The sequence below is a fragment of the Oncorhynchus nerka genome, linkage group LG18, assembly GCF_034236695.1.
Source record: "Oncorhynchus nerka isolate Pitt River linkage group LG18, Oner_Uvic_2.0, whole genome shotgun sequence".
Classification (NCBI taxonomy): domain Eukaryota; kingdom Metazoa; phylum Chordata; class Actinopteri; order Salmoniformes; family Salmonidae; genus Oncorhynchus; species Oncorhynchus nerka.
Window position 1 is genome coordinate 19,030,666 of NC_088413.1, and position 14,223 is coordinate 19,044,888.

At 41.3% G+C, this 14,223-nt stretch overlaps 1 protein-coding gene across 3 annotated transcripts in view; it reads right to left on the reverse strand.

Moving 5' to 3' along the window:
- Positions 1-2,626: 2,626 nt before the first annotated feature.
- The window catches only part of LOC135561793 (semaphorin-4F-like), a 28,515-nt gene continuing 16,918 nt past the window's right edge, over positions 2,627-14,223 (reverse strand). For all 3 annotated transcript variants that reach the window (XM_065003648.1, XM_065003646.1, XM_065003647.1), the window contains 8 exons: positions 12,054-12,193; positions 11,733-11,914; positions 10,812-10,956; positions 10,378-10,582; positions 10,138-10,247; positions 9,912-10,054; positions 7,474-7,529; positions 2,627-5,906 (listed from right to left, as the gene is read on the reverse strand). In XM_065003648.1, the coding sequence (XP_064859720.1) occupies positions 5,428-5,906; positions 7,474-7,529; positions 9,912-10,054; positions 10,138-10,247; positions 10,378-10,582; positions 10,812-10,956; positions 11,733-11,914; positions 12,054-12,193 (1,460 nt within the window). In that variant the 3' untranslated portion in view covers positions 2,627-5,427. The remainder of the gene's footprint in view (positions 5,907-7,473; positions 7,530-9,911; positions 10,055-10,137; positions 10,248-10,377; positions 10,583-10,811; positions 10,957-11,732; positions 11,915-12,053; positions 12,194-14,223) is intronic.

Genomic DNA, 14,223 nt, shown 5'->3' on the forward strand with positions numbered 1-14,223 from the left:
ACTGTAGCATTTACAGTAACTATATTTACTGTAGCATTTACAGTAACTATATTTACTGTAGCATTTACAGTAACTATATTTACTGTAACTATGTTGTATACCATATATGATGGAATGGGCCACCAACAACAATGTAAACAATGTAAAAAATGCTGCTAGATTTTCACATGAAACTAGCACTAGCACATATTTAAATAGAACATGTAGTCACCTCCCTCTTCTGAATTATATTATTACATATTTAAATAGAACATGTGGTCACCTCCCTCTTCTGAATTATATTATTACATATTTAAATAGAACATGTAGTCACCTCCCTCTTCTGAATTATATTATTACATATTTAAATAGAACATGTGGTCACCTCCCTCTTCTGAATTATATTATTACATATTTAAATAGAACATGTGGTCACCTCTCTCTTCTGAATTATATTATTACATATTTAAATAGAACATGTGGTCACCTCCCTCTTCTGAATTATATTATTACATATTTAAATAGAACATGTGGTCACCTCTCTCTTCTGAATTATAATATTACATATTTAAATAGAACATGTAGTCACCTCCCTCTTCTGAATTATATTATTACATATTTAAATAGAACATGTGGTCACCTCTCTCTTCTGAATTATAATATTACATATTTAAATAGAACATGTAGTCACCTCCCTCTTCTGAATTATATTATTACATATTTAAATAGAACATGTGGTCACCTCCCTCTTCTGAATTATAATATTACATATTTAAATAGAACATGTGGTCACCTCTCTCTTCTGAATTATAATATTACATATTTAAATAGAACATGTGGTCACCTCTCTCTTCTGAATTATATTATTACATATTTAAATAGAACATGTGGTCACCTCTCTCTTCTGAATTATATTATTACATATTTAAATAGAACATGTGGTCACCTCCCTCTTCTGAATTATATTATTACATATTTAAATAGAACATGTGGTCACCTCTCTCTTCTGAATTATAATATTACATATTTAAATAGAACATGTAGTCACCTCCCTCTTCTGAATTATATTATTACATATTTAAATAGAACATGTGGTCACCTCTCTCTTCTGAATTATAATATTACATATTTAAATAGAACATGTAGTCACCTCCCTCTTCTGAATTATATTATTACATATTTAAATAGAACATGTGGTCACCTCCCTCTTCTGAATTATAATATTACATATTTAAATAGAACATGTGGTCACCTCTCTCTTCTGAATTATAATATTACATATTTAAATAGAACATGTAGTCACCTCCCTCTTCTGAATTATATTATTACATATTTAAATAGAACATGTGGTCACCTCCCTCTTCTGAATTATATTATTACATATTTAAATAGAACATGTGGTCACCTCCCTCTTCTGAATTATATTATTACATATTTAAATAGAACATGTGGTCACCTCCCTCTTCTGAATTATAATATTACATATTTAAATAGAACATGTGGTCACCTCCCTCTTCTGAATTATAATATTACATAGTTAAGTAGATAATGTGGTCACCTCCCTCTTCTGAATTATAATATTACATATTTAAATAGAACATGTGGTCACCTCTCTCTTCTGAATTATAATATTACATAGTTAAGTAGATCATGTGGTCACCTCCCTCTTCTGAATTATAATATTACATATTTAAATAGAACATGTGGTCACCTCCCTCTTCTGAATTATAATATTACATATTTAAATAGAACATGTGGTCACCTCTCTCTTCTGAATTATATTATTACATATTTAAATAGAACATGTAGTCACCTCCCTCTTCTGAATTATATTATTACATATTTAAATAGAACATGTGGTCACCTCCCTCTTCTGAATTATATTATTACATATTTAAATAGAACATGTGGTCACCTCCCTCTTCTGAATTATATTATTACATATTTAAATAGAACATGTGGTCACCTCCCTCTTCTGAATTATAATATTACATATTTAAATAGAACATGTGGTCACCTCCCTCTTCTGAATTATAATATTACATAGTTAAGTAGATAATGTGGTCACCTCCCTCTTCTGAATTATAATATTACATATTTAAATAGAACATGTGGTCACCTCTCTCTTCTGAATTATAATATTACATAGTTAAGTAGATCATGTGGTCACCTCCCTCTTCTGAATTATAATATTACATATTTAAATAGAACATGTGGTCACCTCTCTCTTCTGAATTATAATATTACATAGTTAAGTAGATCATGTGGTCACCTCCCTCTTCTGAATTATAATATTACATATTTAAATAGAACATGTGGTCACCTCTCTCTTCTGAATTATAATATTACATAGTTAAGTAGAACATGTTGTCACCTCCCTCTTCTGAATTATAATATTACATAGTTAGTAGAACATGCGCTCGCCCCTCTCTTCTGAATTATAATATTACATAGTTAAGTAGAACATGTGCCAGCCTCTCTCTTCTGAATTATAATATTACATATTTAAGTAGAACATGTGGTCATCTCCCTCTTCTGAATTATAATATTACATGGCCCTCTGATTATAGTTAAGATATCATATTATATTGCACACTGAACTAACAAAGTTAAATGGTTCAATAAAATTATACAGGAAAATTACCAATTAGTACTGGGGGAATATTTACTGAAATACACTTTGTTCAGAAATAGCAAACAATGGATAACAACAACTACAAAACATTCTCAAATATTACAAAACTACATTTCCCCACAAAAATATGCAAAATCATGTTAATAAAAAGCAAGTCAAATGTACATGAACAAAGGACAAGTTAAAGGGAAATCCCACCACTTGTCATCCTCATGTTCATTATCTCCAGCACAATGCCAGAGTCTAAACATGTTGTCATCCTCATGTTCATTATCTCCAGCACAATGCCAGAGTCTAAAGATGTTGTCATCCTCATGTTCATTATCTCCAGCACAATGCCAGAGTCTAAACATGTTGTCATCCTCATGTTCATTATCTCCAGCACAATGCCAGAGTCTAAACATGTTGTCATCCTCATGTTCATTATCTCCAGCACAATGCCAGAGTCTAAACATGTTGCCATCCTCATGTTCATTATCTCCAGCACAATGCCAGTCTAAACATGTTGTCATCCTCATGTTCATTATCTCCAGCACAATGCCAGAGTCTAAACATGTTGTCATCCTCATGTTCATTATCTCCAGCACAATGCCAGAGTCTAAACATGTTGTCATCCTCATGTTCATTATCTCCAGCACAATGCCAGAGTCTAAACATGTTGTCATCCTCATTATCTCCAGCACAATGCCAGAGTCTAAACATGTTGTCATCCTCATTATCTCCAGCACAATGCCAGAGTCTAAACATGTTGTCATCCTCATTATCTCCAGCACAATGCCAGTGTCTAAACATGTTGTCATCCTCATTATCTCCAGCACAATGCCAGTGTCTAAACATGTTGTCATCCTCATTATCTCCAGCACAATGCCAGTGTCTAAACATGTTGTCATCCTCATTATCTCCAGCACAATGCCAGTGTCTAAACATGTTGTCATCCTCATTATCTCCAGCACAATGCCAGAGTCTAAACATGTTGTCATCCTCATTATCTCCAGCACAATGCCAGAGTCTAAACATGTTGTCATCCTCATTATCTCCAGCACAATGCCCGAGTCTAAACATATGAAAACGCCGCATTTTTACGTTTTGCCTAAAAATATATAACGTTCTAGCCAATGACATTAAAAGCAAAAACATTTTAAAAACAGTGATTTTCATCAAACACTGGGATTTGTGGTGACGTGGGGAGCAGGTATATACCCTCCCGCTGGCTAGAAACTGGTTGCAGGTTTGGAAATCACTCTCTTTTTCACTTTTAATCCTACCCTGTGATGTCACTAGCTTGGTTTCAATCCAACTGGCGACAGATTTTCATGTGAATTTTGGAAAATACCAGTGCCGTGTTTCCCCCAAACTGACTTGGAAACAGTGGGTGATGTCAGTGGGTGATGACAGTGGGTGATGACAGTTGGTGATGACAGTGGGTGATGACAGTGGGTGATGACAGTGGGTGATGACAGTGGGTGATGTCAGTGGGTGATGACAGTGGGTGATGACCGTGGGTGATGACAGTGGGTGATGACAGTTGGTGATCACAGTGGGTGATGACAGTTGGTGATGACAGTGGGTGATGACGGGCTTCCATCGCATTTTCAACTGTGTTGCGATAAATATTTTCAACTGTGTTGCGATAAATAGCACATGTGCCCACTCTGGTCCTTGTATGTACGCTGTAGCCAGCAGCTGGCAGATACAGTGGGGTAGGCTTGTCTACATGACAATATTATTGATAAGAGTAAGATTTGTTTTATTTGTCAAATGGCAGCCAAGCATTGATCATAATGTCACCAGAATAGGACCCTAGATATTTATTGGAAAGGAGCATCAAGCTCATCACCTCCCTGTGAAGTTCATCATAACTTATTTCATCTGTAGGCTAATAAACTTCCTGCTTGCCTGAGTAGTAGTGTGAGGACCACACAACATGTCATCGCAACGATATGATGGTTATCATATCAATATCTGCCTATAAAGGTGGTGTTTCCACCGCCCTTTCTCACATAATTCACTTTACCGCCACAAAACCATCCCACCTTGTCAAGCGTATTTTGTTTTGTCGACATATTGAAAGTTTACCCAAAAATGTGCTGTTTCCATCAGGCCTGTCGTGACATGTTTTACTCACATAAAATGGTTGGATGGAAACCTGGTTACAGAGAAGCAGAGAGACACAGAGAGAGACAGAGAGAGAGAGACAGAGACACAGAGAAAGACAGAGAGAGACAGAGAGAGAGACACACAGAGAGACACAGAGAGAGAGACAGAGACACAGAGAGAGACACAGAGAGAGAGAGACACAGAGAGAGACAGAGGGAGGGACAGAGACACTGAGAGAGACAGAGAGAGCGACACAGAGAAGCAGAGAGACACAGAGAGAGGGACAGAGACACGGAGAGAGACAGAGAGACACAGAGAGAGACAGAGACACAGAGAGAGACACAGAGACAGAGAGAGACAGAAAGAGCGACACAGAGACAGAGAGACACAGAGAAAGAGACAGAGAGAGACACAGAGAAAGAGAAACAGAGAGAGAGACAAAGAGACACAGAAAGCCTCAGAGAGAGTGACACAGAGACAGAGAGACACAGAGAGAGACACAGAGAAAGAGACACAGAGAGAGACACAGAGACAGAGAGACACAGAGAGAGACACAGAGAAAGAGACACAGAGGAGAGACAGAAAGAGACACAGAAAGAAAGAAAGCCTCAGAGACAGTAGTCTCTAAGTGGTACCTAGCAAAACACTCCCTTCAATTAAGTAAATTCTGGACATCTCTTCACAAAACGGCCTTTCCCGATTGGCCGACCGACGTGTCACCCCATCACCAGCTGATTCTCATAGCAGGTGGGGCCCCGCCCCTGCTGTCCTTGATTGGCTCCTCTCCCATTTCTGTCCTCTAATGGAGTGTGCTGGGCTGCTCTCCAGCACAGCCTCTTCAGGAACACAGTGGCTCCTAAAGCTCCAACCAGCACCCCCAGCAGGACACAGGAGATGTACACCCATACCACCCTGCCTTCGACACTGAGGTCCTCCATGGTGAGGTGGTAGGAGGCTGTGAGGCAGGGTGCACTACCCCAGGAATAATCACTCTGGACTAGGCAGTGGCAGGAGTAGAGGCCCAGGCTGGATCCGGAGACGGTGACCTCCAGGTGGGAGTGGTGCTTCAGGGTGTGGCGGCCCTGGGGGTGCTCCCAGACGCAGGGGAGAGGGGAGAGATGGGGGTGGTCACAGGGGAGGAGGACCACCAGGCCCGTCTTCACACGCAGCTCCTTCACCACAGGGGAACAAAGACCTGAGATGGGAATGGAGTGGGAGAGACGACAGAGAGGCAGAAGCAGAGAGAGAAAGAGGAGTGAGAAGGAAGGATGGAGAGTAAAAGAGAGAGAAAGGGAGAGATAGGAAGTATGGGAGATGGGCAAGAGGAGGGAGGGAGGGAGTTACTAGATGAGAGGAAGAGCGACAGATCGTCCTAATTCTGTTTGGAAATGTTGTAGATTTGGTGGATGTGTTTAATAGTGGAATAGATGTGGTATGAGGGCTGTATGCATGTTTAATAGTGGAATAGATGTGGTATGAGGGCTGTATGCATGTTTAATAGTGGAATAGATGTGGTATGAGGGCTGTATGCATGTTTAATAGTGGAATAGATGTGGTATGAGGGCTGTATGCATGTTTAATAGTGGAATATATGTGGTATGAGGGCTGTATGCATGTTTAATAGTGGAATAGATGTGGTATGAGGGCTGTATGCATGTTTAATAGTGGAATAGATGTGGTATGAGGGCTGTATGCATGTTTAATAGTGGAATAGATGTGGTATGAGGGCTGTATGCATGTTTAATAGTGGAATAGATGTGGTATGAGAGCTGTATGCATGTTTAATAGTGGAATAGATGTGGTATGAGGGCTGTATGCATGTTTAATAGTGGAATAGATGTGGTATGAGAGCTGTATGCATGTTTAATAGTGGAATAGATGTGGTATGAGAGCTGTATGCATGTTTAATAGTGGAATAGATGTGGTATGAGGGCTGTATGCATGTTTAATAGTGGAAAATGTGATAAGGGCTTTATATGTTTTTAAGATCGGAATAGATGTGATATAATAACCTTATGCATGTTTAATAGTGGAATAGATGTGATATAATAACCTTATGCATGTTTAATAGTGGAATAGATGTGATATAATAACCTTATGCATGTTTAATAGTGGAATAGATGTGATATAATAACCTTATGCATGTTTAATAGTGGAATAGATGTGATATAATAAGCTTATGCATGTTTAATAGTGGAATAGATGTGATATAATAAGCTTATGCATGTTTAATAGTGGACTAGATGTGATATAAGAACCTTATGCATGTTTAATAGTGGAATAGATGTTATATAAGGACCTTAAACATGTTTAATAGTGGACTAGATGTGATATAAGAACCTTATGCATGTTTAATAGTGGAATAGATGTTATATAAGGGCCTAAAACAGGTTTAATAGTGGACTAGATGTGATATAAGAACCTTATGCATAGGTAATAGTGGAATATAACTGGAATATAACTAATATAATTATGATATATATATTTATTATATATATTTTATTTTATATATATATATTTTTTTTTAATATATTTTTTTACCTTTATTTAACTATACAAGTCAGTTAAGAACAAATTCTTATTGACAATAACGGCCTACCCCGGCCAGACCCTAAACCAGACGATGCTGGGTCAAATGTGCGCCGCCCTATGGGACTCCCAATCACAGCCGGTTGTGATACAGCCTGGAATCAAACAAGGGTCTGTAGTGCGCCTCTAGCACTACAATTCCAATCAACCTGTTTAATAGTGTTCATACTCACCCTCTCCAGTGCCACACACCTTCAAAGGGTCCTCTGACTCCCTCTGCACTGGAGAGCTGGGAACAGAGGAAGAACAACGAGAGACGGTGAGATGTGAGGGTGACAGTGAAACAACTAGTTTGAAAGGAAGGAAGATAAAGCAATGTTCTAGAGAGAGAGAGAGAGAGAGAGAGAGAGAGAGAGAGAGAGAGAGAGAGAGAGAGAGAGAGAGAAAGAGAGAGAGAGAAAGAGAGAGAGAAAGAGAGAGAGAAAGAGAGAGAGAAAGAAAGAGAGAGAGAGAGAGAGAGAGAGAACCTGACACCCTCAGCACACAGGGGGACAAACACCTGCCTGGAGGTGACAGCATTCCCTCCCACATATGCCCCCCTAGGCACAACTATGACAACATAACCAACAAAAACGGGTCGCACGCTGGGTATGTACATAGTCAATGGTAGGCTTCGAGGGGACTCCTATGGTAGGTACACCTATAGCTCATCTCTTGGCAGTAGTACTGTAGACTACTTTATCACTGACCTCAACCCAGAGTCTCTCAGAGCGTTCACAGTCAGCCCACTGACACCCCTATCCACACAATTGAAAGTGCTCAAATTCACTGGTGTTACGTAAACAATCAACCCTGGAATTCATTACCACAATGTTTTACGAATCATACATCCAGTCTCCCTTTCTAACATGGTTCAACCCAAACCAACGCCACAAACCTTGATGCCTACCTAGGTATCAGCTGATCATTTTTAGCATCTTTCCTGACATCCTGGCAACTCTCAAATTACTGTTAAAAATGTATTTGGCAATTTATATCAACTTCTGAAAAGTTACTTGAAACCTCGATACACACACTAACAGCCATACGATTTGCTCCGTTATCCCCAGTCCCTGGTGACAAAAGTGCCTCGCTAGTGACGTCATCATCAAGCGCTCAACCTGCCAATTCGTAGCGACTTCAAACGAATTGTAAATAATTCTTGTTCGATTAACCAAACCTAATTTATCACGTCTGTTCAAATCCTGAGTTATAATTTACCACCCCAACCAACATCTCTAAATTCGCTAATTTTATAAAAGCTTTTCGATGGGCATAAATCATAATTGTCTCTTTGTTATCATTTAGAATCCATTTTGCTCTAAGTACCTGTCTCGTCTTTGACTTAGTATTTTAATTACAACTCTATTCCCAATACGTTATTCACTTGTCTAATTACAAACTCAGACTAGCATTAGTGAGTGTACGCCTTAAAAATGCCTTGTCTCTGGGAACAGGGAAATCCCCTTAACCCAAACTTTTACTCCTATAACGAAACCCAATAATTCTGATGATCCCTTCACATCGTTCGTTTTAAATCTCTTGATGTTTCATGTAACTTATTTTTCTATCTTCGAATTGTCGTCCCACAATATTTTCCCACTGTCATACACTCAAACCACTGTGATTACCGTGCACTGTCCCTTTAAGATAAGACATTTTATTTGTTCCCCGCAATGAGAACGGAAAACAGATCATTTTTAGAATACGTTACTTTTTGTTCAAATTCACTGGCGTTACCTTAACCAAAAATCAATAATCGGAAAAACAATCACAACTTTTTACGATTAAACTATTCTTACCTAATTTATAGTCCAAAGCGTTGCACTATATAGCCCCATTGAGTGTCTAGCAATTCCATTGCTGGCTATAGACACAAAACTGCCCGCCTTTGTAAAATATATATTCCCTATTCAGATTGAGTTCAGTTTTAAATTCTAATCATCAGAGTAAACCCAACCAAACTTCTCAACTTACTATACCCTAACATTTAAACGTACCATGTTTTTCTATTAAACTTCTCATATGTCAATCGATTCATTAATAGCTATAACGTCCGGATAGCCCGAAATTGTATCGTATCTCTCCGTTATCCCCTCCATTTAACTTTAGGTAACTCTCTCTTCTATGATACATCTATTTAAATTCCACTCCCATCTCAATACGACTCCCAAATCATTTTGGGCGAAATAGCGTTTTACATCGAAATTGTCTCGCCGTTATTTTTAATGACTTCTTTTTTCAATTCTATCTAGAACACATAATATCCGTTCAGTTATATCTTTTGCAAACACTGGCGACCGTATTTTTCAGGCAAAACATGCAAATAGGTCAATTACGATCTAAAATCAATTTTAGTTAAACGCTGTTTACCTGGCTTTTAAGACTGGTCTCAATCTACTTCATGCATAATTAATGAACTTACACCTCATTAATGAATTAGAAACTAGTGCGAATTTGGTTTTGGCTACAAAATACATAGGAATCTAGAATTCCTCTATCAGAAAGAGAGAGAAAGAGAGAAAGAGAGAGAGAGAGAGAGAGAGAGAGAGAGAGAGAGAAAGAGAGAAAGAGAGAGAAAGAGAGAGAAAGAGACTCAAACCCCCACAAAGAGAATGCTATGTAGACTCACTCCGCAACACAGGCTCTCGTGTTGACGTCCCACACACAACCTAGTCCTGCTGCCCGGGCACACACCTGACAGCTGGAGTACACCCTGCACCCCTCTACTGGCACACGGGACAGAGAGGAGGGGGAGCCCACCACCACATGGCCCTGGGAGGGAGCAAAGAGTTAAAGATGTCTGTATATATGTGCGTGTGTGTGTGTGTGTGTGTGTGCGTGCGTGTGTCTGATACCTGGTGTGTGAGGATGTTGTTGACGGGCTCTACTGAGGTTGTCAGAGGGATCTCCTGCAGCAGAGTAGCAGTACGACCAACGATAGACACACTGTGTAACTCCCCCTGATCTGTGTGAAAACACACATCAATTCACACCACAGAACATCATCAACCACAAAATGAGAATATTTTCTGATATGTTCAGCATAGTCAATTAACTGCCTGGTCTATTGATTACTTGATGTTTCTCTCTCTCACCTGTTCCCAGATGTAGTAGGGCAGCATCACTGTTGGAGATGTTGGTGGCTGTGATCCTGGTGTATGTGGTTCCCCTCCTCACCAGAAGGGGCGCTGCGTCCACAGTGTTCGTCAACAGAGGATGTTCCTTGGCAAACTGCAGCACGCGGTCGGGCATGTTGAAGGAGGAGTTGTAACCCTGGGCTCTCAGGACATCGTTGATACACTGAGGGGGAACAGAGAACAGTTCAGCGTGTTATGACGATGATGGACATATTAGGACACTATATGATAATAACCCTGAAATGGAAAATGACTACCTGGATCCGTCCAATAACAAAGAAACACTCATTTTCGAAAGACGCACTAACTTTCACTATCCGTAGCAAAATGTTTTTAAAATGTTTTCTATTGCATGCCCTAATAAATACAACCCAGGTGAGTCTGGTGAATACCTGTCCAGGTCGGGGGTCGGGTACAGACTCAGAGTTCCCACTGTTCACACAGTTCCTCTTCATATCTCTGAAGCCTCCCGTCGCAAACACCTTGGTGATGTCAGCCAGGCTGTACACACACACTGCTGACACGCGCTCTCCTTTCCTAAACACACACACACACACACACACATTAACATGTTCATTGCAGTAATGCCGTCTGTATGAGTCACTGTAACATAATATTCATATTTTAGTGATTCTCCTCTCTCTTTCCCTCACAATCTGTCCTCTCTCTCATTCACTCTCCACCCCATTTCCCATCTCTACTCCTCCTCTACCTCCCTCTCTCCCCATCTCTACCCCCCTCTCTCCCCATCTCTACTCCTCCTCTACCTCCCTCTCTCCCCATCTCTACTCCTCCTCTACCTCCCTCTCTCCCATCTCTATGCCTCCTCTACCTCCCTCTCTCCCCGTCTCTACCCCCTCTCTCCCATCTCTACTCCTCCTCTACCTCCCTCTCTCCCCATCTCTACCCCCCTCTCTCCCCATCTCTACTCCTCCTCTACCTCCCTCTCTCCCATCTCTATGCCTCCTCTACCTCCCTCTCTCCCCATCTCTACCCCCCCCTCTCTCCCCATCTCTACTCCCCCTCTCTCCCCATCTCTACTCCCCCCTCTACTCCCCCTCTCTCCCCATCTCTACTCCTCCTCTACCTCCCTCTCTCCCCATCTCTACCCCGCCCCTCTCTCCCCATCTCTACTCCTCCTCTACCTCCCTCTCTCCCCATCTCTACTCCTCCTCTACCTCCCTCTCTCCCCATCTCTACCCCCCTCTCTCCCCATCTCTACTCCCCCTCTCTCCCCCTCCTCTACCTCCCTCTCTCCCCATCTCTACCCCCTCCCTCCCTCTCTCTTCCCCTCTCCCCCTCCACCCCCTTACCCCTGGGAGGTGAAGAGGGTGTAGAAGTGTGTGCTGCTGGGGTCTCCCAGGCGGTGTTCCAGGGGGTAGGCGTGGGTCAGGACGGTGTAGTGCTGGCCACTGTCCCGGTCCTGACACACCAGCTGAGCCTTCAGGAAACTGGTCCAGCGCTTCTGCAGGGTCTTAGAGCCCCCCACGTCTCCCTGGCAGATAGGGAAAGGGATGGGGGAGAGGGGGGTGAGAAGGATGGAGAGAGAGCACGAGTCAAAGCACACATGAGCAAAATAGAGGGAGAGAGAAAGAGAGGAAAGAGAGACAGACAGACAGAGAGATGTATCTCACCTTGCAGACTCTGGCCAACCGTGTGACCCTGACCTTGGTGTAAAGGTCGTACTCTAAGGCGTTCTCCATGAAGAAGAAGTAGATTTTATCATCATCTCCAGGACTCTCCCTGACCAGGGCCGAACTCACAAACTCTGGATCTGGACTCATCAGAGAATGACATATTAATGACATATTGTGTGTCGTGCTTCCCAGCTCCAGTCCTCAACAACTCGACGGTTCACATTTTCCTTGTAGCCCCAGACAAACATGCACATTTTCCTTGTAGCCCCAGACAAACATGCACATTTTCTTTGTAGCCCCAGACAAACATGCACATTTTCCTTGTAGCCCCAGACAAACATGCACATTTTCCTTGTAGCCCCAGACAAACATGCACATTTTCCTTGTAGCCCCAGACAAACATGCACATTTTCCTTGTAGCCCCAGACAAACATGCACATTTTCCTTGTAGCCCCAGACAAACTTGCACATTTTCCTTGTAGCCCCAGACAAACATGCACATTTTCCTTGTAGCCCCAGACAAACATGCACATTTTCCTTGTAGCCCCAGACAAACATGCACATTTTCCTTGTAGCCCCAGACAAACATGCACATTTTCCTTGTAGCCCTAGACAAACATGCACATTTTCCTTGTAGCCCCAGACAAACATGCACATTTTCCTTGTAGCCCCAGACAAACATGCACATTTTCCTTGTAGCCCCAGACAAACATGCACATTTTCCTTGTAGCCCCAGACAAACTTGCACATTTTCCTTGTAGCCCCAGACAAACATGCACATTTTCCTTGTAGCCCCAGACAAACATGCACATTTTCCTTGTAGCCCCAGACAAACATGCACATTTTCCTTGTAGCCCCAGACAAACATGCACATTTTCCTTGTAGCCCCAGACAAACATGCACATTTTCCTTGTAGCCCCAGACAAACTTGCACATTTTCCTTGTAGCCCCAGACAAACATGCACATTTTCCTTGTAGCCCCAGACAAACATGCACATTTTCCTTGTAGCCCCAGACAAACATGCACATTTTCCTTGTAGCCCCAGACAAACTTGCACATTTTCCTTGTAGCCCCAGACAAACATGCACATTTTCCTTGTAGCCCCAGACAAACATGCACATTTTCCTTGTAGCCCCAGACAAACATGCACATTTTCCTTGTAGCCCCAGACAAACATGCACATTTTCCTTGTAGCCCCAGACAAACATGCACATTTTCCTTGTAGCCCCAGACAAACATGCACATTTTCCTTGTAGCCCCAGACAAACATGCACATTTTCCTTGTAGCCCCAGACAAACTTGCACATTTTCTCATCAGTGGTGTTTCCACTAAACTGTCTTTTTGCGGATAAAAATCAATGTGTGATGACGTAGACACACAAAACATTTTTCGCTTAAGTTTTCATGTACCGAATAAAAATTTTAAGTTCAATGTGTTTCCATTTTCAACTGTACCGATAGTTATATCCCAGGTTAGGTTAAATAGCAAATGTGCATATTCTGGTCTTGGCACGAGCGCTCTAGCCAACAGCTCACAGATACAGCGTGGGAAGGCTAGTCTACCTGATGAGATTACTATCAATAAGAGCAAGAATATTTGTATTTGTCAAACTGCAGTCAAGCCTCGATCATCACAGGGTAGCCTCGTGGTTAGAGCGTTGGACTAGTAACCGAAAGGTTGCAAGTTCAAACCCCCGAGCTGACAAGGTACAAAATCTGCCGTTCTGCCCCTGAACAGGCAGTTAACCCACTGTTCCTAGGCCGTCATTGAAAATAAGAATTTGTTCTTAACTGACTTGCCTAGTAAAATAAAAAAAAAATAAAACATCACCAGAATAAGACCCTCGATATTTATTGGAAAAGAGCGTCAAAATCACCTTGCACTTTCAGTTATTTCATCTGTAGCCTAATAAACTGCATGACTTCCCGAGTCGTAGTGGGAGGACCACACAACATGTCATCGCATGACTCCCAGTTTACTTCCATATGATGGTTGTTACATCAATACGAGCATATAAAGATGTTTCCATCTCCACTTCTCACATCCTTCATTTTTCCGCCACAAAAAGATCTCACCATGTCGAAAATAAAAAGTTATCTGATGGAATTTATAAAATTATACCAAAACATCCTGTTTCCATCAGAGCTGTGGTGATGTTTATTTTA